This window comes from Diplotaxodon limnothrissa, linkage group LG4 (genome assembly GCF_057381915.1).
Source record: "Diplotaxodon limnothrissa isolate DT_005_m linkage group LG4, D_limnothrissa_male_GT1.1, whole genome shotgun sequence".
NCBI lineage: Eukaryota > Metazoa > Chordata > Actinopteri > Cichliformes > Cichlidae > Diplotaxodon > Diplotaxodon limnothrissa.
In genome coordinates, this window is record NC_140599.1 from 26,606,093 (window position 1) to 26,631,901 (window position 25,809).

Below are 25,809 nucleotides of genomic sequence, written 5' to 3' on the forward strand. Positions count from 1 at the left end.
TTTTAATTTTTCTTTTCTTGTTTTTTCTGCTTCCTTTTATTGCACAGTCTACCACAGTGTAAATGGAGTCACAGTTTTCTTCATGGACAAGTGTCCTACTCTGATCCAGTACCTTAGATCTACTGCAGTTCTCCCACAAAGTCATTCTGTCACCTTCCCAGATAGAGAGTGCACAAACAGGCCTCCCCTCCCACCAGCTACCTGCTATAAGCTGATGTGGTCTGGCTGTATTTGCTGACAGCACCATTCTCACATACATACTCTCAGTGGGTTGTTAGTGGCATAGTTGAAATATCTAGATGGTGACTTTGATCATATAGAAAAAAGAGCTGCAATAATCACCAAGTGAGTTCAGTAGTTGTGTGTGTTCAGGATAGTAATGTTTTGACTTACCTGCATCACCTGACAGAATGTGATTCCACTCGGAAAAAAAAAAAAAAAAATTCAAAAAATCAGAAGGTGGCCATGGTGATGAACGAGGTTTCAAGCTGTTTAGTGTTAAAAGGGCATTTGTGGCTTTTTTTAAATCGCCTGTTTTAAACTCTAAACTGGTGCTATGTTTTCCCCTCTGTTTGTACAAACTGAGCTTACACAATTGTCCTCCCCCTCCTGTCTCGGAGTCGGCTTTAATTTAATTTTGCATTTTAATCTAGATTTACAACCCTACAAACGAAATACTTGCATCAGCAATTAGGGACATTTAAAGTAGATGTCTAATTGGAAAACTGGAAACTGCAGCACATTCACAAGAATGCAAAGAAGGCAGCAGTCCTGAAATAGCACAAGTCTTTTTAAAGAAACGACAAAGAGGCACGGTTACGCAAACAGAAGGGAAAAGTGCAAACGATGAATTGTATTCAAATGTTGGTTTTCATATGTGTGTATTAACTAGTTAATTATGACAATCAGGATGTTTCCACAGTAGCATCTTCTAGGTTGCTCTGGCATTACAGAGCCTGACATCACAACCCATCCCAAAGACTTAAGCACACACACTGATGAACAACACACAAATACACAGTCTCTCTCTCACACACACACTTGAAAAAGCAACCTGTACAGCACAGACTCACTTATTTTTTTCTTTCAGCCAACCTCATGTGAATAATCATCGTAGGTCACATCTGTTTCACCACTTATAAAGAGCACTCTGGTAAATTATGCTATATTAATCTGATCTCACCAGATCTACACTGATAGATTCTTTCTCTTGGGATACTTGAGTTCAAAATTAATCACATCAAACTTTAGGCCTTATTGTAAAATATAACACATTCTGTAAACGAGCAGATGACACAAAAAGCCTAAAAGTGAGTCTTACAAACCAAGAGCGACACGAGAGGAAAGTATTGAAATCTAAAGCAAGCACAGTTGACTCTCAAACACAAAATCCCCAATTAACGAGAATTAACTTTGTAATTCTTTTTAATTATGACAAGCACAAAGGATGAAGCATTCGCATATACATTTGATATGCTACACATTAGATTCCAAGTATTGCTTTGGTTATATTACCTGCATTTTGAGTCATGAAACTTTTATGAATGAAGGCCTTCAGTGTTTCTCAATGATAGAAACTCAAGTTGGGATTATTTTCAAGCACATCAAAGGTGTGTCAGTGTGAACCCTGCACGAGGAACCTCTTTGGAAGCTGCCTGTCCTGCGTGTTTGCCTTGAGGCAGCCTGCTGGGGATGTGAAGTAGCTGAATGGACCGTAACCGACAAAGTGATTCTTCTCAGTGGTTCTCCAGCATGACTGTGTGAAATCGATGCTTTGTGGCATTGAGGTTTAAAACATGTGAAAAGGGGCTCATGTCAAAGAGTAGGCAGCTTTAGGAGAGGGGATTAGTTTGGGGACATGTGTTTGAAGGATACTTTAATAAGGCCGGCTTTAACTCGTCCTGTATCCATTGAGAGCGCTTGTGAAATAAAAGACCCAAAGAGATGAGAGGAAGGGTCTGACAGCCAGAGGGCACTTCTTTCCCTGCCCTCTTCACTTTGCATTCTTTGGTGTGAAGGATCTCTGAAAGTCAAAAGTGCTCAGCTGATGTTATCCAAGAACAAAGTTTGACAAGCTTCAATTATGAACAATGTGTGCAATATATAATTAGCACTCTTGCAATTTTACCAAGGCAGTGCTCTTTGCCTTTGACATACTCCTGCCTGCTTATCTACAAGGACCTGTAACCATGTTTTTCCCAGTGCCTCTAAGACGTTGCTCCTGCCAGAACCCCCCAAATGATCTTGTATTACAGTAGTAGATCAGCAGCAATGACAGAATAACCCTTTTACCCAAAGAAGAAGCTGCGAGAGCTGGTTTGTTCCCATTTTTCGCAGATAAAAGAAAACGGCACTTGAAATGCAGTGTGTCAGGTTGCAGCAGTGGCATTTGACTAAACAATCCCCAGCTCTAACAGTGTGCACAACTGCAAGCTCGCAGCACAGCGAATTAAGTCTCACCCCTGGGTGCTCTGTAGCTCTGCCAGGCAGGTTCAAGCCCCGGGTTTCATATTGAGTGAAGTCAAATGAAAGAAATTCACTTACTCATGCTGTTCCACACTCAAATCCATAACTCTCCAAGTTAAATTTGCTGCATTTGCGTCTGGTGAGCAATGGGGAGGAAGCATGCACGCTTGGCTGCTTTCCCCTAAGTAAAGTCTGAAATGAAACCCTCCCAGAATTGCGTGACAGTGCTCTCTGGACTTTTTTTTTTTTCTTCAAGACAAGTGTTAGCGGGCTGTGATTTCAACATGGCTGGAGGTTTAGAGGGCATGTCGAAAAAAACTCACAGTGGATGCCTCTGGCAATCAGAAAAACTCAAACTTGAAATGAAACATACAAGAAATATACATATATAAATATATCTAAGTGAGATGTTTGTGTATGATAATATAATTGTGAAGAAAATGTGATATATATATATATATATATATAAATATATATATATATAGGCCTAGATTAAATTATATACTGTAAAATGTCATCATATCTTCTGTTTTATATATTAGTGATCATTTTGTACAGATTTTTCTTTTTTTAATTCATTGAGAGATATTGCATTTCACACTGAGATTATTTATTCATATGCAGAACATTTTTATATTTGTTTAAAATCTCTGTATAGATAAGAGTTAGCCTCTGTAATATACTCTGAAGTTAGTTCATTTTTAAATTCTAAATTTTTCTTTACGAACACCAAGTTAGATTTTATGTAATTTTAATTTGTAAAGAAAACACACACACACACACACAAAAAAAAAAAGCTTTTCCCTGAAAATACTCGTCCAGCTCGTGTACACCTTTGCCTCTTTATGTGAAAGGTCACTTTAAGATATAAGAGGCTGGACCGGTGCCTGTGTGTTGGGCTTATTTTGCTACTGTTGTTTTATTTTGGGAAGGGTACTTTTTTCTGTAACTGCGATCAGTTTCTGTTTTATTTTTAATTTTGTTTTTTCGTTTCTCCCCATTCTGTGTCGTGATGATTGACCTGGTATTAATGATACTGGAGATGGTCGGAAACAGATGTAGTAACTGTGAGTTTGTGGGCCTGAAAGCGTCATACAAGGCCTTGCTGCTTTGGAAAAAAAAGGAATATTACTTGGCTTTAATTTATCTCTGTGTCATGCTTGGCTGTGAACAGGGATGGCAGGAATGTGGATCCTCAGCGCAGACAGATTCAGGCAGGTGGAAGTTCATTTTTGTTGCTTATATTGCTCCACCTGTTCCTCTGAGTGGCTTTACATAGCAGTTATGCTAAACCATAAATGTAAAAAAACCAGAAAGTTGGATTAATAAGGAAATTATGTGGAGTTTTATGAATTTAACCTTTTATCTTTTCTTTTGCCATTGTATCTTTTTTTTTTAAATATAATGAATCTACATTCTATAGTATGTATATGAGATTTTTACATGAATGTGTGGATGTTCCAAACTCTTGGCATCAAAAGTAGAAAAACAAAATTGACTTGTAAATAGGCCAAGTCATTCCTAGCGAGTTCAACAAATTGTTATGTCCAAAAGAAGATGTCTAAATAATAAACTATGACGATGGGTACAAAGGTATATACAAAACAATGCATGTATAGTCTCAAGCAATCGCACGGTGATTTAAAAAAAAAAATGTTGTCTACATGTTTTCTCAGAAATGTGAGAATAAAGCAGAGAAGGATTCTATGTTATAGGTTTACAAACATGAAGGATGAGACATTATTTTGGTATGTGTGACACGGGCATGTTCAGTCTTACTGTGACGTTATGTGACAATGATGATAGTGGCTGAGAGTGCGAAAAGGAGTCAGGAATGCTTGAACGCACCCCAACCAGAGAAGTCACCAGTGATGGTGTCCTCTTTCCACAGAGTAACTCTCCCATTTGTAGAGTAGTGTGATATAAGAACAAAAATAATACAGAAAATAGATCTATGATATAATGATACATAAATTTAAAAGCCTACTGATACTGGAGATACTAATTTATCAGTGTGGATGCCATGATATTCTGTGAGAAATGTGTGTGTTTTTCCTGTGAGAAGACAGCAGGCAGTTGAACCTGCCTTCTTTTGTACATAAGTTGCTGTGATTGTGTGTCAAATAAAGTGCAGCTCTCTTGTACAGTCGTAGTGTCTGATCTTGCTTTAAACTGACTTGTCAGCAAGTGAAGCTTTTTAGCCTTTATTATGACAGGAAAGCTGGGAGAAAGGGAAGACAGGCAACAAATGCCCCTGAGTGGGTTCAGACCAAAGCCTCTGCAATGGTCCTGTGGCATATGGCTTGCCTGCTCAACCTAATATCAAATATTGTATTATATGACAGATCCAGTAATCACAGACCTCTGAGACTATGGTCACAATGGTTAAAAAATGGTTTCTTTTAAAAACAAAGTATTTTTTATTACTGAATGGGTAACAGTATACCAGTAATACAAGTTTAATACAAATCCATTAGAAATACTTAAATGGTTATGTTTTGTAACATTTCAATTAAAGTTTATGGACTGTTTATTATTAAAATATTTCCAACTTTATATTTACAGAGCAAAACGACACTAATATGTCGTTAATACACACTGCCATATGGCTAATTGTAACACAGTTGTATATACAGAATGTTTAAAACTTGTCTTCTCCTTGAATTTTAATGAGTAATTCCAGTTACAATTGTTTAACAAAAGGAAATTTGTAAAGAAAATAAAAAACTGGCTTAAGTGTCCTGGCGCTGGGCTGGCCGACGACCGTCTGCCCGCCTGTATGGTGAGTTCCTCAGATCTAATGAAAAACAAAGACAGACGTGCATAAACGTGATGGTGGAATTTCCCCTTCATTTAAACATCAAGACTGCAGCAGACAAACTAAAAATGATTCTCAAGCAAGAAGCATGTTACTGTACCTGTGATGATGTCCTCCAGTGCACCGTCCTTCCCCTCGCGTACTGGTGGTTTCACCTGCCTCTTCTTCAGCTCTGCAATCAGGTCCATCTGGGGCATCTTAGGCATCATTGGGCCCTTTAGAAATCACAAAGTTAAAGAATATTTTGAAGTACATTTCTGAATGACTCATATTTTACACTATTTTATTTAATATAGGCTTTAAAAAAAACCTATAGATGACTGCACACTAGCAGTATGTATAGTTTCTTACCTTTTGTGGTCCAGCCTTGTTTGGAGATGGTGACTCTTTAACCTCACGGCTCTCGCTCTCCATTTTCTTCTTCTGTTCAATCTCTTGCTGTGCCGTCTGCATTCAGACAAGGGACAGAGGATTAAAATATAGCTCACGAGTTATAAAGGACAAATATCAGAACGCTACCACAGAAACTCACTTTATAGGCCTTTATGAAGCGCCCAAACATGGGGAAAAACATTGAGGGCTGCGTGGTTTTAGGATTCTCTCCGAAGTACTCCACCACAGAGCCGTAAGCCTCCTGCACGCAGAACAGTAGATGAATATGTTTCAGAATATGATGAGACATTATTTAGAGTTGAGAGCTTGATAAGAACTTCAGACAAACCTGTGCTGTCTTGCTATCTTTGATTAAAGTGTCCAACTGTTCGCTATTTGTTTTAATGAATTCCTTCAACACGGGGCTGTCATCCTGCACCAGGAACTCCTTTTTGGTCATCTCCATTCCTCGCTCTAGAGAGCGGATATCTTGAAGAATGCTGTCAAGAGAGACTGGCAAAGAAACACAAGTGAGTTTAAACTTTTTAGCAAATTAAAAAGAAGGTTGATTGGTCAGCCTGAGTGTGTGCATGTACCAAGGCCTGCCTTGTCTACAAAGTGTAGCTCGGTGTGGAAGTTGACCAGGTCTGGGTATTTTTCCTGGATAATATTGGTGATGAAATGAAGTAACGTCTGTGAGCGGTCAGTGGATTTGGTGTCCAACAGCTGAAATATGAAGATGGTGAAAAATGTCATTGAGCTTCCATAAATTGAAAAGCAAACAAAATAAAATAAAAACAAAAACAAAACACTACTTACGAGATCCAGACTCTGCAGTCTGAAACCACAAGCTGCACCTCTTTTACTGCTGTTCATGTAGTTACCGAATGCAAGAACAATCTGAAAGGAAATAAATGGGTTAAGAGAACCAAATGTTGCAGTTAGATGCCTCATTAGCATTCATACTGTTTTACTTACCTCTAGGATCTTTTTTAGTTTGGTTGAAGACTTGAGAGACATGGATGCAGAAATGATGGAGTTCAGTTGCTGTGGACGGAGTTTTAAAAAAAAAGAAGTATGTATGTGAGTAAGTATGTGTTTATAATCCCTTTCAGCCAAAGTTACAAAGCATTTAACAGACTAACCGGCTGCAGCCGTTTGACGCTGTCTGGAAAGTTGCCCATGAAAGTCAGAGTGTTTATTCGCTGGTTGAGGCGAGGAATCTTCCCAAAGCGTAAAATAAATTGGTCTTCGTTGGTCAGCTCATCCAGTGGACGGCCATCTTTCTCATAGTTAGCAAGAAGCTTCATCTCAAAATCTGATGGTATGAATGGTTCGAGCAGTTCCAGGAAGTCTATGGACAAAGATTGCTGGTCGTACCTGTACAAACGAGGGTTAGAGTTAGTGTAGGCAATAAACAGTGTAAGAGGCAGGGTGAAGGAAGGAACAGAATATGCCATTATGGCAAAAACATCTGCTGAAGGTCAATAATGCAAAAGTAAGCACGTACATTTCTATGGCCGTGCAGATATCGGCCGGGCTCATTCCCCCCTTGCGTAGAGTGATGGCCAGATTTTTGGCTTTATTGCCATCAATCAAAGATGTCTTGGTGGGGGCTTTCGAGGTCATCTTCTTCTTAACCTTGGACAGGTCAGCTGGGTTACCCTGGGCCCTAGTTTTGAAATGTTCCTCAAACATTTCCATATTCAACTCCTGAGGTAGACAAAAAAAGAGCCAGGGAGTGTGCTCACATTAGAATTTCATTTTCTTTCAGGATATAATTTCTGCTGTATGTAAAAGATGCAGAAAGCATATTCTTACCCCCAAGACTTGCTCATCATCTAGCTCGTTGAAGACTGTGCCTGTCACTTGGTTTGGTTTTAATGCCTGCCAGTTTAACAGAGGCATCCTGAACTTGGTCTGAATAGGCTTCCTGCTCTTAGCCCCTGAGAAAATAGAAAAACAAGAGGAATGGTTAACACTTTTCTTTCATCATGTTTCTTTTTTGGGGGGGGGGGTATTCAGGATTCTCCTCACCAGAGTCTGCAGATGGTGCTCCAGGAGGCGGTGGTGGTCCACCACCAGGTGGGGGAGGTGGGGGTGGGGGGCCAGCTCCAGGGGGTGGAGGAGGAGGTGGGGGGCCAGTGCCAGGGAGAGGAGGTGGAGGTGGGGGGGCAGCTGCAGAGCCAGAAAGAGGTGGAGGAGGAGGGGGTGGTGGTGGTGGTGCAGGACCTCCTGGTAGAGATGGAGGTGGTGGAGGTGGAGAGACAGTCTGCTCTGAGCCACCTGGAAGAGGAGGCGGTGGCGGTGGCGAAGGGATGCTAGATGACGGGGGGGCTGGAGTGCTGGCTTGGTTGGCTGGGGCTGGGCTTTGAATGTATTCAACGACTGTGACAGGCATGACTTGGACGTCCAGACCTCCTGAGGCTGTGCGTCCCACTCGGATTAGCCCTTTGTCCTGCAGCTCCTGGATCTTCTGCTCTAGCTCTGAAGGTCCCTGAGGGCCAGTGATACCCAGCCGCTCCCTGTCCTTCTCCCTCTCCCTGTCCAGCTCACGCTCTCTTTCCCTCTGCTGCAAAGTGCTAACCTGGGAGCATGACTCTCGCAGGCTTTCCTACAAGGGACAAGTGCGCAGAGTTGTAGCATGGTCAAGTTTAATTGAATACTTTTGGATTAAACCTTAAAAAGTGGTGACAAAAACATAAACAAAAGACAGTTTGCTATATGGTTTTATGCCATCATATTTTCTTTTGACTTATTCTAAATCCAAATTCAATGATGGGGTTTTTCCAGACATAACTACTGGGCAAAATAAAGTATCAGCCATATACTGCTGTTAAATAAAAAATGATCACCATTTGATACATTTTGTCATCTTCTCCTGTAGCTGTTATTAAGTTGATATTGTAGTTTGAAATAAAGGGGGGAGACCACCTGGTGTTACCATGCTCAGGGTTATGCTCATACCATGGCAAAAAAAAAAGTAATTTCGACATTTATTCAAGTCCTTTTTTCTTTTTTTTTACATGCTTTTAACCTTATTTAAACAACTCTGTGTAAAGATTACATATGTTCCTTGGCTAACTCGAAGGCAGCACTTACTTTGAGCAGCTCAGCCTCCTTTGTGGCTTGCATGAGCTGAGTCTCCAGTTCAGTTATTCTGTCTGCTGTCTGGTTCTCAATCTCCTGAAGCCGTGCACTCAGCTGCAACACCACACAAGCAACACTGCTTCAGCACGATTTCACGTAATGTGCAACAACATTGCCTCCGTGTATTCACTCAGATTCTTCTATGCCAACCTGAACGTTGTGCTCCTGTAATTCGTCCACATGCTCCAGCACCCCTCCTCTGTTCTCAGCATCCTCCAGCAGAGCTCCCACATCTAACACATTGTCCAAGTAGGCCTGGATCTGGACCTGCAGCTTCTCGCTCTCTGTTAGCTTCAGAGTCTAATACACAAAGATACACACTATTGGTACATCATAGGAATAAATTATCACTTACAAAATATCACAGAACATGATTCTGTTTTAATAAAAAAAACATGTAATTTATGAGAATGAAACATGAGGTTTTAAGGCTAAATTTAATATCTTAATGGCAGAAAACAAAATGTCACTATGCCATTTATCTTAATATTAGCACTAATTAAACTTTGTTTGTTTTTTTTAATCAAAGAAAGGAATACATTTCCCTTAACTGTGAAGTGAGGAAGTGAGTGTGTGACAAAAAAGTAGAGTAAAAGTATAAATAGAGTCATTCAGGATGAAGAGGCGACAGCTGAGTAAAAGAGGAAGAAAGTGGGCATTAGAATTGAACATCTGGATACTTGAAGTTGTTAATTTATCAGAAAACTGAATATTTAAGTGCTATATTAAAGTATTTTTCTTTCTCACTATAGGCTTGAAGTTGTCAGAAAGAGACATTATAAATTAAAAGCAAAGAAACCCCCTATGAATTCTTTCTCCAACACAGTGCACATAAGTTAAACTTCCATAGGCCTGGTGCATGCACTAATACCCCTTTTGTACCACAAGATGGTGTAGCAAGTCTTTGTCACCTCCAGTTAACACCAGGGGGTGTGGAAACGCCAACAAAGAAGCAGATTGTAAAAGGACAGGTGTCTAGTGAACTGGATGGCAAACAATGATTCATGCACCCTTATCATCACCAGCATGAAGTTCCGAAAAGAAACTATGTCTGGTTTATAAATGATAAAATCGGCAAAACAAGAAAAAACATCTGACAAGCTTTCTACCGCTGGGACAGCTGTTGGAGTGCAAAGGAATAAATGATCACTTCGACTACTGAACTGGCACTGCTTCTTCTAGTCTGGTAAAATTAAAGCAGTTAATGCTAATATTTTCCATGCGGTGTTAGCTTGTAAAGAGAGAGTACATGGTATCTGTCATGAAAGTTGTTTGGCTTTGTTAATAACTTAACAAGATGTTAAGCGACTGACCTCTTGTGAATCTAAAAATATAATACAATTGCTGTATATCATTATCACTTAATAGTTATCTACCAAACTTTTAACTAGGTCAGCATCTGTGCTTCCATTTAACACTTATTGTACTGCAGACTAACACGGAGAGACAACTATTCTCTCTATCAATCCTAAAACCAATGTAGAATCACCAGTTAAGAAAATCTCATGAAGCTGAATCTGTTTATCTGGAAATAACACAGCCCATTTTAGATACAGTGTCAAAAGATACATTTCTATTAGCTGTAGCTTTCCTGGTCTTATGAGGGACTTTAAACAAAATATATACACACCTCTAGATACTTGTCTAATCCAAGGTGAGTGAACTCATATTGTAGATGGACACGGAAGTTCATGTTCTCCACTGAATGGACCACAATGTTTATGAACTGCATGCAGGCAACCTTTGGGTAGAAACGATGAGAGTTAAATGTCGTTCATGCACACGATCTCTTGGTGAAGCTGCATCCAGTGGCCGTGGTACCTACCATGAAGTCAATGTTGTTGTCATCATTGACGAAGTACTCCATGAGCTTCTCAAAGCGGTTCTTTTCTTTGCTCACCTAAAAAAACAAAACAAATAAAAGCTTGCTAAATATGTATTTTTATTATTGTGAATATGGGAGGATTAAAAATAATGTGTTAGCCCACCTCAGAGAACATTAATACTGAGAGTATATTCTGCACCTAAGTACGGTACATGAGTTCAGTCTTAAACATAAACATGCATGACTTCTAGACATGTGCTAAAATTACGACCATAGTGCATGTGAGCAGTAGACTGTTAGTCAGAAGATGAGCAATGAAAGAGGAGAAGTCTGAAATAATTAGATGACTGAACAGTCAAAGTCAAATAGGGCTCTTGCAATATGAGGAAATTGCCAGAAATTATTATTTTTTATTTCACCTCTTTAAAATTGTCAAAGGCAGAGAGAATGATGTCGTGTCCTCCTCGGACGAGACACACGGCAGCCAGCAGCTCCAAAACAAGAGCTTTGGTCCTGCCACGACAGAGGAGGATGGGTGAGATGTGGATGCAGACAGTTAACACACTTTATCTCACAGACAAATGCGCTCACCTGGGATTCCTGCTGTTGAGACTGAGGGTGATCTCATTCACGCAGCGTGGGTGAGTCATCACCAAATTAAAACCAGACTAAAAGCAGACGGAAGATATATAAACAGCTGTTCACTCCAGAGTAAATGTGATCAAATGTGCAGGAAACAAGAACTGTTTCTTTTAGCAACCCAGAAAATACTGTGTCATATACTGTGATAATCCATTTTAAAGACAGCATAGGAATTAAGTGACTTTATTAGACTGTGTGCTAAAGCTTTACCTGATAGTTCATGATGGCTCGCAGGCACATTATGCACACATGTACATCATCTCTCTGGTTGTTTATGTGGGACTTCTTATGCATCTTGTTTACCAGAGTGGTGCTTATTCTGTGAAGCAGTAATACATGTTGGAATACATGTTTGAGGGAAGAGAATCTCCTGCATGTGCAAATGATTTGAAGTCGATGCCAGGATATGGTAAGATATGCAGTGAGATACTTGTAGCTTTGACTTCTAGGGTTTGGGACAGTAACTGTGTTTGACAGATGCTATGTAGCACAACATGGAATGAAGATAAAGGATCAAAGACGAACTAACAAACAGTTAGATGACCACGTGAGGGGATCTGAATGAATGAGAGCATGAGAATGTCAAGGGTTATCTTTTTTAAGAGGAGGCTGTGCTGTAGCACTGTTTCGGTTAAGTTACTAAACCTAAACCTATGTTTCATATTGTAGAGTTATAATCTTATAAGCTCTAACTTATATATCAGTTAGAGCTGTCACTTTATTTGACAGTATTTCTATTTCTGGGCTCACAGATTTCCTCAAATTCAATCCTAAATATTTATACATCAACAACTTCTTAAAAGAAAGAGAGGTGTAGCATGGCACAGTTCTCACAGCAGTGGAAACCACTGTGGTACTTATCAGTACCGCAGAAGTTCGTGGAGTTTTCACACCACTTCTGCTTTGCATGAGTCTATTTTTTGACAGTGTGTAGAGCTGCTTATGTTTAAAGTTCATTCTTCATTCAAAGGGATTTGAACGGTGCAACATCTCTGAAACCATCACTGAAGGTTACCTCAGTAACCTTTCAAGTCTCGAGTTTCTTACCTTACAGTCAGTGCACGAGCTGCTCTGGTCATGCCATGTGACTGATGGCTGCTGGAGCTCTTGGTCAAGTCTTCCATTGACCTTTCTGCTGATTTTCCTCTGTCTGACAGGCTGCCTCCATTTTCTATAGCCTCAACCTCAAACCTTAAACGTGTAAAGATAGACATCTTTTTAACATAATCTATAATGGAATAATTACGTTTCGAAACACAGTCAGATTCTAAAATAGCATTCATGTCTGCTTAGTACTCACGAGCTGTCACTTTGTGCATAGGACAGGTACTCCACCAGAACATCCAAACCTTTATTCTGTTCATTGAGAAACTCCTGGGCCCATCTTCAAAAAGAAAAGTAAATCATGAGGAGTGACCATATGTAATAGATTCTGTGCCCAGACTGGATTTATAGCCAAAGATTGTAACTTTAGAAAGAAAACAGAACACAGTCCTACTCTAAATATGGAATCCAGCACAGTCAGGTGATTTTCTTTTGCAATCTTACATTTTTTTTTGACAAGTTGCACTATGAAGGAAAAAAAAATGCAACAAAGTCAAAGGGCTAAAAACAAACAAACCCCAGACTATTTCTGCACTGGCTTTATCAACTTTTCCACTTTATGTACAAATGTAACAATACATGGAAGCTTTAAGTACTGTTTCTGTAAAAGGTTGTATATAAACTATATATAACTGTTGATGCGGTGAAGAACCACTTCAGCAAAGTTGTTGATCAGCAGCTGAAAAATATCAAGTGAAACTAAAACAGCTAAATGGTTTATGTAGGTAAAGTGCACAGACAGTTTGCAGTTTCACTAAAGTTCACCTTAAATCATCTTTTAGCGTTAATGATTGATAAAGATTTTCAGGTTGGATTGCATGAAACTGCTATAAAAATCTGGAAAACATACTTGTGGCGCACTAAAAACCAAAATAAAATACATTAAACCTTAAACACTCATAAACCAAACAGAAGCTCATGAAACAAACAGGCTCACCCAATGTGATTGGTCCGAAGGGATATCTCCAAATTTTTAAGGACCTGGGTGGCATCTTGGATCCTTTTCTTCAACTAAAAAAGCAGAAGAGGTTAAAGTCACTGATGCAGGTACATGATGCACGCATATGGAGGTGATACATTTGAAAGAACAAAAATGCTTTCTACTGACCCTACGAGACACCCCTCCTTGATCCTGGTAGAGGCTTTTGATCTTGGTCAGGTAAGTGGATGGGGGGCTCTTCACCTGGAAACGCTCCTGTGGGAGAATATTTTACAGAGGATAGAGTCAGCACATGCTGAAGTAGAATTAATTTAAGCAGCGACCCCAAATAATGACTGATCCAGAACCATATTTTACCAGCAAGCTGCATTTGAAGTTATTCTAGTAAACACAACGAGCACAAACCGCTCTCTGTTTCCATGCCGACGCCTCTATCAGTTGCCACCACAGAAACTATGTTGCAAGGTTTGCAAAGACTCTCCCCTTTGTGTATTTGCGCACTTTATATCAACTCTGCCCCCAGTGGAGCCAACGCTGCAAGAATCGTGTCCATTTTGATGGCATATGTCACTCATAAAAAACAAATAAAAGCTCTCACCTGATCACAGACTAATTCCCATTTCTTTTCATTGTCGTATTGACTCAACAGCTGGAGTTTATCTGGAGGCAAGTTCATGGAACTCTGAAAGAAGAAAGATGTAAAGATATAAAATGGGTTTTAGAATTTACATGAAAATGTATTTGGAGTACAAAAAAAATCAACTCCATCTCCACTGATATTTAGCAGAGAGATATTATACTATATGTTATAATTTCTTTGTGTTTCCTGCTCATGTAACAATATGCAAAACAACAATACCTCAGATGCACTTTCAGCATAAAACTGAAAGGCGGTAACTCCTACTGGTAGCAGATGACTCAGTGTTTACGTGTATGCATTGATCATTGCCAATAGGTACCGATGTGTTACACGCTTTCAGTGTCTACTCAAGCTTCAGCAACACTTTTATTGACTTTTTAAACAATATGACCCATGTTTAGACATTATCTGTGCAGTCTGTTTCGGCTTTAGTAAAAATATCTTTTTCGGTCATAAACTGCACGTAATATTTCTGTTATTTTCTGAAATTCATAAAGACCTTTATACAGACCAAGTATCCATGATTCCAGTGTAGGTTGACTTTTGAGTTGGCATACAACTGTCCAAAAGGGCAGTTTCACACTGAGTTATCAAACCTACAGGGACATATCATGTGCTAAGGTTATTTCCCCATTCACAGAAACTGAATGAGAGGAGGCTGTTGTTGATGTTTTTGTTTTTTTTTTTTTTAAAGAAGGTCTAATTAAAAGGAAGAAGATACGTCAAGGCATTGGTGTAACTTTGTGCTGAACATTGGGGGGGGGGGTCAAGATCTCTGTCTAAATAAATCAGGGTAAATTCCCAGATGATTAAACATGCAACTATTTTGCTGGTAATAACTGAAATGAGTAAAGAAAATTAACAGCCTATTTATATTGGTTGGGTCTGATTATGGGGGGGGGGTCATAACATAATTAAGAATTATGCCCCTGCATCAAGGAAAAAGGCTTCACTCACAAAATGAACTTACTTGCTTTGATCACTAATTCCCTGTAATTATTTATGTCTCGCTTAAAGATATTTTTTCACAGTCTTCTCTCACATTATTGCAGCTGGTTCTGCACTGGTACTATTTTTCATGTAGCTGATCAAAAGCTTGAATCAATGTGATCATTTACAGCAAGTTTCAATAATTTCAGTTGATGTTGGGTGTGGCTTTTGAATCTAGTTTTGTGTACATTCGAGCAGTGGTTTGACATCTTCTGTGCACTTTTTTTTTCTTTGAAAAGGGAGGAGTGAAAACGGAAATGATCTGATGCATTGGTGCTCGAGGAGATGAGGCTCCTTCCTTGGCTGATGTAAGGGAGAGGTCTTGCTGTGGTTTTGTGGTGCTTAAAAAAATGGTAATGTGAGTGCCTCGCATTATGAAGTTTATAGCTTCTGATTTAGTTGCTCAAAAATAAAAAGTACTCACATTTTTCAGTAATGCAAAAAAAAAAAGAAAGAAGGTTCACTTCTCGTTTCCTTGCTGGTGAGGTCACCATATAATCTCTAGTCTGAGGTTTGACAAGTGACAAGTATTTTACTGAAGAAGGAAGACACTCGAGAGGGTGTTGTCATTTTCCGGAGAGCACATTTTGTGTAGATATTGATGAACTGTTAACCCTGGCTCTAAACGGTATTATCTTGCATGAAATTATAATGATGTTTCCATTCAAGGTTTGTCATATGAAGCAGACATGGTGTGAATTTTGACTTGTTTTTAGAATAATCATGGTATGCTGTTCCAATCAATGTCATTTTTGAGAAAAGGCGAATAGTTTTAGTTGGAATAGTTGCATGGATTTATATTTGCTGTGTAAAGTGTTTGTTTTTTACTATATAAAAAATAACTCTCTAATTGCTCCCCACCTTCTATAAAAACACAAAATCATTATTTTTATATACACTAAATTTGTATGTATGCTAAATATTTGCTTGAAAGGTTAAAACCCATGTAAAACGGCACTGATTAACACTGATCCTGCGTTTGTAATTTAATGTTTTGTTGGGAAAGCCTATGTTAAAGTACCATCCTAAACTTTGTGTCAATATTATTGATAATAGCAGGCAGGTGCTTTCCTCTGTGGTATAAGCCAGACTCATGGAAGCCACACCCTACAACTCATGGGTCTCAAAGGATTTGATACCAACATCCAGATGTTCAGCGGCAGGACAACCTCAGGGGTTGACAGGTCAAAGAATCTTCAGTGGCTTTAAGTAGATTTGCCCACTTCCAGACTAGTGGTTTTAATGAGTGTGGTTAAAATGTATATCTAGACACTTAATGCTGTAAATCATCTAGCACATAAACCACAATGCCAGACATTATAGAAAATTAAAAATGAGAAACTGAACTATTTAGATGTAAAAATCTGGAGAACTTGAGCCTTGAATAAGTAAAACTCTTAACTCATATATGTTACTGGCTAAGATATGTCAGATTAACATGACTGTTTACAATATAGTGTCTTTGTTTCACTTTTGTAGATCTGTATTTTTTTTCTTAGCATTACTGAAGAAAAAACAAATCAAAAATCTTATAGCTAACTCTATTTTTTCATTTAAAAAAAAGGTAAAGAATAAGCCAGGATTAAGATAGTCTAAGCATCATGGTTTGATATTTTGCGCAACATATAATCTAAAAGATCGTAATACTTGAAGTTTTATCTTTACTAACTTGTTGTGAGACTGTTGAAAGAATGGTGAAACAGTTCCTTTCCGGTCCTGTGGCCTCCGTCATGTAAATGCATTGCTCAACTTCCCATTTCAGCCTGCTGTTGTGCATGCATTTATCAAGCAGTTTCTGGCTTGAATTTTTCTAATCAAACCATGAAGAATTTGGCAACTTGTTGACAGGATTGTCATTGTTTTTATCACTAAAGTAAAATTTTAAGTAACTGATGGTATTTGTGCAAATTTGACTAGACAAAATGACAGACCATTAGACTCTGACTGAGGGTCTAACGGTCTTTCTAACGTTCAGCTCTTTCTTCTCACTTGACAAATAGCTTTATATATATTATAGATATACCTAGAGAGTATAAGAAATGAAGTAAAGTACATATTGGAGTCTATATTAGAGCAAAGTAAATTTCCAAAGAGTGAAAGACCAGTCACTTTCAAACTTGGGTTATTACTTTAACAATGTAACAATGTAAAATGAAAGCTGATTTGATACGTGTTTTTTGTGATCCTCTTAATCACTTACTTACTTGCGCAATCGCCCTTACATATACAAACCAAAACTTTGTGCAAAATCTGCCTGATTTCATATCCAGTAAGGGTGTATGGCGTGTCATGCTCTCACTCACCAGAACCGTGTTGAAGCGCTCCTCCAGCTCCTTCTCTGGTGGCATGGGAAGTTTGGGTTGAGGAGGCTGCTTTTTTTGCAAGGTTGGTGCAGAGTCATTCATTGCTGAAGCTGCACTGACTGAGTTTCTGGCCTCTCGACCTTCGGCCGGTTCATGCTCCAATCCCCCACCAGCCGCATTCCCCATCACTAATCTCCACAAGTAATCCAGGGGGACTGATTTACGCAAACTGTTTCCTCCAGGAAATCACCGTATCCACAAGCAAAGTGACAAAAGATGGTCACTTTGAATTACAATAGCAAAAAGGCCTAATCAAACCAAGTCTAGGGCCTCTAGGGCAGTCTACATTAATTCTCAGCTTTACAAAATCCGCCTCACACCCGAGGACAGGGTGGGCAATGAAAAAGAAAGTTTATCCTCATGGCCCCCTTCTCCTTAAGTTGTCTTCAAATTCCTTTTGAAAATGAGGTGATAAGTCCTGTTAAAGCCTGTTAGAAAGAAAAGTCCACCTATGCCTCGTGCACTGTTGTCTACATTAGTTGACCGAGAACTCCCTTAAATAGTTTAGTATCGAAGCCTGCGCGTGAGAGGAAGGCGGGCGAGGAGTGTGACACAGTCAGAAACCACAGAAGCACAAAAGCAGAAGAGTAACTTCCTGTGCACGACAGCTATAGAACCTGGGGCGGAGGACATGGTGGAAGATAAACACGTAACCATGCAGTAGGTGGGTGATGATAAAGAAAAGATACTACAGGAATGAAGGAGAGCAGACTCTGTCCAGATTTGTAAGATTAACAGATGTCGATTTAGATGTAAATCAACTACACAATTAAAGGAAACTTTGCAACATTTCACAAAGAAACCACCTTTTTGTACTAGATTTAGTCATTTTACTGATGTCAGCTTGACATGAGTCAAAGGTTACATTTGTTTTGGTATTTTCCCTTCATGTGGTGGTTTAATCCAGACAGGTAACGGTGGTTTCAGCATGACAAGAATTGTCAAACAACACCCCTCTGTGGGTGAAGATGACTACTGCATCTACTGAGATCTATCCAGTGGGAATTACTTAAATTACTGAGCCTTTCGTTGGCTCAGTAATTTAAGACGTTTTTGTGATTTCTATTGAGGAAAAGAATAATAAGTTTATCACAGATGCATTTCTTCGAGAAAGTGAAAATTATTAGCTCTGATGCAACAGGATATTCATTTTCAAAGCTTTCTGAGACTCACGGGAAGGCGTGTTATCAGCTGAGTGAAAAGAAAAGATCAAAAGAGAAGATTGGAGAGGTGTTTAGACATCTGGGAAATGCTGGGGAAAAATCATCAAAAGGATAAAGCTAATCATTTACTTACAGGTGTAACGGTGGAGCACAGGTATTGACGTAAAGTGAGTTTAAATACTTGGTGTTTTTCATGTAAAGCAACAGTAGGTACACAAGATACCTGAAGAAGAGGATTGACGCAAGTTTCAGGGGTGATTTGTGACAGGAAGATAGCTGCAAAAATGAGATAGGAAATGTTATCGCTAAAAAAAGAGATAAGCAGACCTGGAGGTGGCAGAGTTGAAGATGCTAAGATTTTCACTGGCCATGATGAACAAGATTAGAGAGCAGTTGAAAGAAAGCAGATTTATTTAAGTGTTTAAGAGACAAAGAACTGATAAAAAATATTATTTTAGTTTTCCTCTCTTACTATATACGCCTTCTGTTTGTTTGGTTTTTCTTTTCAATACAGTCTTTCTGTGACATAAACCTACATTTTATGCGGTCAGTCACTGCAGTATTACTTTCAAACCATGGGGTGGCGTTTTCAAGAACAGTTACAATTCACTACCATGGTGCACAGAAGAAGAAATTCGTCGCATTCCAAAATGACGGACCCGACAACATCTCCAGAGGACCAGTGGAAAGTGAGTAACTGCTATCAGAAACCTCTTTTTTGGTTTGAAATGACTCATGTGTTAGGCGTATGGCAGCACTGGCAAATGGCAAAAGCTGTGCTGTCTTAAAGTTGAAGCTTTAGTAAAGTGAAGGGAGTACACGGTTTGTTAGCTCCGTGGCTAACTAACGTTAGCATCCGAGGTTTTGATAACCTTAGAAAGCTGTATTGGTTAGCTAACCAATTGCCTACTTATGTAAACAAATCAGCCATTGTTCCCCCTATGGTGTATACAACATGTCTTCACCTACACACGCAAAGTTAAATAAAAGAAAAAAGGTCTGAGTAGCTGCTTGTTTCTTGCAAATCTACAGTGCAGCATCAGTGTTTGTGAAGCTCACATTACCTTGTCTGATAGGCTACTATATACTGTATATAATTAATTACCAGACCACAGAAATTGAAATTGTCTTCGTTCCACCGATTCCTTAATATGGAGTCTGTGGAAATAAAATAAATAAAATAAATAATTAAAAATAATTAACATGTGTTCAGGGCCCCCATTTTAAAAAAATATGTCTCTGAAATAAATTGGGTATAGTAATTTTACAGTACGTAAGTAAACATGTAGTAGGATCTATTGTTTAAACTTAACATATATTCATTTTTCCCCCTCCTGAGCTTTTGAGACTTTGGAAACCACAAATTAGACAGCTGTGCCCTACATCAAACAATAGTTCTGTGATGAAGGCTCTTATTTTCTACAGCTTTTTACCCACCTGTTTTCCTGAATTGGACAAATCAGGGCAATGCTCAGTGGGGGCTTAACTGGCTGGCTATTGCTCTTTTGTCAAACAAATGTAGGGCAGCACAGCGTTTTCCCTTGTCATTAGCTGCACAGCCTCTTATTTTTTTTTTTTGCCTTTTTCTGTCTTCTGCTCTCTCGTGATGGCTCGGCAGACATCCGATGGTGCTTTCAGCGATGGTGGCTTTGACAACAGTGAGTATTCAGTCAGTTCTTGTGTTGTACTTCATCACCAGTGTAATCTGATCTCTCACATGATACTGATTATAGATGTACATCAAAATATGTTTTGATTTTGTTGTGAGTTATGTTTGATCACTGCTGTCTTGTTGTCTAGGTTATATCTCTGAAGCAATCAGAAAGGGTACTGTAGTGTCCCGGGCCAACAGTATCGGCTCAACAAGTGCCTCTTCAGTGCCAAATACAGGTACTGGGTTTGAATGTTGTATATTTATGTGATAGTTTGATACTAGTAATGTAATTGTAGTGTAGGTTAATTGTTTACTTGTTTAGTTGTTGTAGCCTGAGCCAGTCAGATATTTATAAAAAAAAAAGTTTCATTTTTGTTTATTTAGTGTAAAAGCGAAATACAATGAGACTTAGGCTACGTTCACACTGCAGGTCTTAATGCTCAATTCCGATTTTTTGATCAAATCCGATTTTTTTTGTCTGCTCGTTCACACTACAAATAAAATGCGACAGCAAACGCTCTCTAGTGTGAACGCTCAAAGCGGCCCGCATGCGCAAAAGAAGACGTCACACACAACGCGCTCTGTTTAGACCCAGAGCAAACTATATTGTTTGACTGATGGCCCTTAATATAAAGACTTCGGACTTCATGTTTCCCAATTTTTGCTTTAAGTTATTTTGTTATTTACATAATAATGTAAATAACCTAATAATGATCCTTATTGCTGTTTTAGAGGAGCGGTGCTTCAAAGGATAGTTGCAGATTTCTGTCAGAATCTGCAGGTTATGCAGTACAAATAAAATGTTCACGTTTCTCCAACGTTGTCTTCCCAGCAGTCTCACCGGATGGCCAGGAAGCGTTCGCGATGTCTTCTCGGGCGCTTCTCTGGCGCTGATAATTGGCGTCTGTCTTATGTCAGTGACGTAAAAGACGGATTTAATGCGACTTGACCGTTCACACAGCAGTCGCTTTCTGAAACATCGGATATGGATCGGATTCAGTACCACATACGAAAGTGACCCAGATCGGATTTGAAAATATCGGATTTGTGCCGTTCACACTGTCACACCATGATCGGATATGGGTCGCATAGGGTCAAAAAAATCGGATTTGATGCGCTTTCGCCTGCAGTGTGAACGTAGCCATAGAGACAGCTTTGCTTATATTTCTCCATGATTTGTACAAAAGGAAAAATCTCTCTTGCTTGTGATTAATAAAAAATATATATTAAGCTTAGCTCTAAAGCTTTTATTTTTATTTATTCCAGAAGTTAGAAAATGTATATGTTACATTAACAAAACAGTAAACATGGCCCTGAAATATGTCTTAAAAAACAAAAACACAGTTTGAATAAATATAAATAAAGATCTAAAAAAAAATTTGTATTGCTATTCCAGCAGTTAATTTTCACATTTATTTTACTCTATTTTGCTGTACAATGTTTTGTGACTGCTTTATACATACAATTTTCTTACTTCCCAAACACAGGGATTGCTGTGTGAGGTAGAAAATATTTCCTATATCATTCCATGTTTAATTATGGAAACATGTGTTTCGTATTTTACAATATTTTCTTAAATTCTTTGAGGGTTTTATGAGATGTTAAATAATAATTTACTTTGTAAATTAAGTGCATCACAGTAATTCATACTGATGAAAAACAATGAGGTTGCCTATATGTGTGAAATGAGTGCCAACACAGGAATGACTCCAGGGTTAATAATCTTGTACAGTTATGAATTGATTTGATCAACTTTTTAAAAATAGCTACCTCAGCATTTTGTAAGTTGGCTAACAAAAACACTGCTAATGTCATGGTTCAGATTTTTATTTTTTCATTAATGAGTATTAATCTATTCCCACATAGATGATGAAGACAGCGACTACAGGCATGAAACATATAAGGACTCGTATAAAGATCGTCGGAGACAAGCACACACACAAGCTGAGCAGAAGCGTAGAGATGCTATTAAAGTAAGGACACACATCTTGAAAGTTGGAGATTTGCTTTAACTTTTTTCAGTAGTTACTAGTTGCTCTCTTTTAACATTAGAAAGGATATGATGACCTCCAGTCAATCGTTCCAACCTGCCAGCAGCAGTCTGAATTTGCGGTGGGAGCACAGAAGATCAGCAAGGCTACTATTCTGCAAAAAAGTAAGATGTGGTCAAACATAACCTTTGTTAACATTTGAACAAACTTGGACTGCCTCTGCTGAGTAACCTTGACTTCAGATTTAGTTTGAGATAATCTATATATTAATTAATACATCTGACATCTTGATAAGAAAAGAGCACAAAACAATAGTACTGAACTTGTTTTGTATGGTGCTAGCTTTCATTTAGTTACATCTCACTTGGCCACATTTAACAATAAAAAGAGACGATAGACTAAGTTCAAGGAAGAACAGATATTTCCTGTCTTGCAGGGGCTCCTTTACCCAACAAAAGGGGAAGTAACAGTACCAACACCCTCAGTATAAAGGTTAACTTTCAACAGTGTACCTAAAACTTGTGTATAAGGCAAAAATCCCCAACTGACGATTTCTTGGTTGTTGTTGTGTTGTTTTTTTGGTTTTTTTTTAGCAATTGACTACATCCATTTCCTTCACAAAGAAAAGAAGAAGCAAGAGGAGGAAGTTTCTGTCCTAAGAAAAGAAGTGATGGCGCTTAAGATTATGAAAACGTGAGTGGTTTAAAATTCATAAGCCAAACTGCTTTTTCCACATTGTGTACTTCACAGGTCTTCTTTTTTTTGGCGATCTGAGACTTCCCTAAATCCTCTCAACATACCTGCACTGTGTGCAAGTCGCATCTTTTCTCCATCCAGACCGATGAAAAGACAGATTGTAAAAAGAATGCTGGTCTGGGGGCAAAGAAAGAAAACTTTGGAGTAGGGAATGCATTGATGTGTGCTTTTATCCATATTCTCAAAAGAATGACTCAAATTCATTGTTTATGAAATTATATTAACCCCCCCCCCCCCCCCCCCTTTTTTTTTTTTTTTTTTTTTTTTTAATGTTTTAATAGGAACTATGAGCACATAGTGAAGGCTCACCAGAACAACCCACAGCAGGGAGAGGATCAGGTGTCGGACCAGGTCAAGTTCAACATCTTTCAGAGCATCATGGACTGCCTGTTTCAATCTTTCAGCAACTCTGTTTCAGTGAGCAGCTTCCAAGAACTTTCGGCCTGTGTTTTCAGTTGGATTGAGGAACACTGCAAGCCACAGGTAAGGAGTATGTTTAAAAAACCCATGAGAACTTTATTATTTTGTGTATGTTGAGGTATTTATAGTTTGTTTTCTGCTTATGTTCTTTCCTAGACACTGCGGGAGTTTGTTGTTGGAGTGCTGCGGCAGCTCAACGGTCAGCTTTACTGACTGCACCTGGCCTCTAGTTAACTCCCAAAAATGGACTTTTTGAGCTTACTCTGGCCTCTAAGAGTAAAAAAAATGTTGATCAGCCTCAAGCTATGCCACAGTATTTACTCACTTTGACTCATCAGTGACTCCCTGGCTGCAATTTGATTACCTCATCACACGTGGCAGAGGTGAAAGGTGGCATTGGAATGAGCAGATATAAGTTTAATGCAAATCACTTTAAGCTTTGAAATGTACATACATGTTTAACTGAGTGTATTTCAGGATATTCTGATTGTTATTTGATTTGGGAACCCAGCAGTACAGAAGTCACTGAAAGTGCAGTTTTCAATGTGTCAGGCAGGCAAAATATTGTGTTTAACTAATGGTAATCACCATCTGCAGTAGCCATAGTTGCCCACACTGAGATAAAAAACATGAGGGGAGATTAGATCTTAATAGCGAGAACTCTTCTTACAGATTGAGTGAACTGATGGTAAAGTTTATGGTGCATTTTAAAATAATCAACAGAGAGAAAAGAGGGGAAGGGAACTCATGAGCCAACACGTTCCCCTCTGTCACATCAAGCATGACTTTGTAGCTTAATGCTGAACCAAAGGAGCTGTTTCAGCTTCAGTGGACGAACACTGAGCCACTCCTCAGCTGTAGCAGATAATGGAAACTGCTGCAGAGTAACAATCATTGCTAAGCGTGTTATCAGGAAAATGCTATATGAGGTCTCAACAATTTATCACTGAGATTTGGCTTGTAATCCGACACATTTTGAGATGTACATAAATGGAGCTGTGACAAGCTGATAAAGTGCTGAAATGTCAAATTATTGTATGTATAAATTTAAATGTCTTTACAGTGTGCCATTTAAAATTTTATAGTTGTCGTATTTCAATTCAATTTGGCTTCAATGGCAGGAAATGTAATGAGTATTCTCTCTCATAATTGAGCTACATCACACTATGAAGCAATGTGTGTGGTGATCTTTCTGCAACTTTCAGATTTTCCTTTAATCAAAAAGCTTAAAATTTCAGCTTCAGTTGGTCCAAATCCAGCAGAATGAATATTGTTTACTTTTGTTATCAGTGGTTCTCAGTGGCTATGATGCAGTTCATGCCATGTTGTGTATCAGCCAGAACCTGCTTTTTTTTTTTCTCACCAAAAACTCCCTTTGAACTGCAGCAGCCAAGTTCATGCTGTGTGTTGAGATTTACAGCTGCTGCGTGCTGAATTATGAGTGAATTTCAAGTAGGTGACAGCTCATTTTAATGAAGGTTTTTTTGTTGTTTCTATAAACATCCTTTCCTGTGTTAGCTGTATTCATGGAAATGTTTTTGTTTTTGTAACTGGCTTAAGTTGTTTCAAGTGTATTAATAATTCTATTATACAAGCCATGTACACTCAGTGGCCACTTTTAGTTACCCCCCCCCCCCTGTAAAATCCAGTCTGAAATCTGAGCCTTAAATTCTGCTTTATAACATTTTTTTCTTTCTTTAAATGTACACCAGCAGATGGGTGTCATCTATGCATTAATGTACAGCTCTGTTAGTGTTGTAGTTTGCTGTGGTGTTGAATGTTGACGTTTTTAATTGACAATCCAAGGAGGTTGAATATTTAAAATAGGTTTTAAATCTGTACCTCTGAGAGAACACTGTGTATTTGATTGTATTTAATTTCATAGGTTTGCCTAATAAAGTGGCCACTGAGGGGTTTTTTTGTCATCCAAATTATGTGGAAATGGAGCATCTGTGCATAACAATAACAGGAAAAATCATAAAGCTAGGCAGTGGTTCCCAACTATGCAGCTAATGCAACTTATTTTATTTATGCTTCACAAGAATTAAACTAAAACAATTGTGGCGCTTCAGCATCAGAATTTATGGTCTTGACCATTTAATAAGCAGAAAACAGTGCAACTGTAATTCAAAAACATAGATATATACATTATACATTTTAATTTATGCTTTCAGAAAATAAAAGCAAGATGGAGTTGAACAAGAACAGATTTTAAACATTTAAATAAAGCCTTGACATTTTCACTGGAAAGCTCAGGATTGGTTAAATCTGTTTAAAAGGGAAAATTTAAACCAGCGTTGCCTTTGAGGTGAAGAGCATGACTGTGTTGTCAATTGATGTGAAAGTCTTAAGAGTTTCACAAGCAACAAAGCAGTTTTTTATAAAAACATACTTTCAGTTATGAACTTTTTTTCAATTAAAGCATTTATTAAAGTTGAACTATCTATTCAAAAAAAAAAAAAAGGGCCATAAATAAAGTATTCTCTGGGCTTCAGATTGCTTTCCTGTGTAATCC

At 38.5% G+C, this 25,809-nt stretch overlaps 2 protein-coding genes across 2 annotated transcripts; one reads left to right on the forward strand and one right to left on the reverse strand.

Annotated features, from left to right (window-relative positions):
* Window positions 1–5,126: 5,126 nt before the first annotated feature.
* On the reverse strand, window positions 5,127–17,837 carry fmnl1a (formin-like 1a). The gene is made up of 25 exons (XM_085352704.1): window positions 17,251–17,837; window positions 13,916–13,999; window positions 13,486–13,572; window positions 13,315–13,388; window positions 12,574–12,657; window positions 12,321–12,464; window positions 11,484–11,592; window positions 11,223–11,299; window positions 11,051–11,144; window positions 10,632–10,706; window positions 10,437–10,547; window positions 8,957–9,106; window positions 8,759–8,860; window positions 7,694–8,270; window positions 7,478–7,602; window positions 7,167–7,369; window positions 6,802–7,036; window positions 6,635–6,703; window positions 6,476–6,556; window positions 6,253–6,382; window positions 6,006–6,169; window positions 5,817–5,918; window positions 5,636–5,731; window positions 5,385–5,499; window positions 5,127–5,263 (listed from the first exon to the last, which is right to left on the reverse strand). The coding sequence occupies exons 1-25, from the start codon at window positions 17,434–17,436 to the stop codon at window positions 5,199–5,201; spliced, it is 3,339 nt and encodes a 1,112-aa protein (XP_085208830.1). The 5' UTR covers window positions 17,437–17,837; the 3' UTR covers window positions 5,127–5,198.
* Window positions 17,838–19,048: 1,211 nt separating this feature from the next.
* mlx (MAX dimerization protein MLX) lies at window positions 19,049–25,400 on the forward strand. The gene is made up of 8 exons (XM_085352705.1): window positions 19,049–19,162; window positions 20,092–20,131; window positions 20,274–20,363; window positions 21,994–22,100; window positions 22,180–22,282; window positions 22,712–22,811; window positions 23,156–23,357; window positions 23,451–25,400. The coding sequence occupies exons 1-8, from the start codon at window positions 19,049–19,051 to the stop codon at window positions 23,505–23,507; spliced, it is 813 nt and encodes a 270-aa protein (XP_085208831.1). The 3' UTR covers window positions 23,508–25,400.
* Window positions 25,401–25,809: the final 409 nt, after the last annotated feature.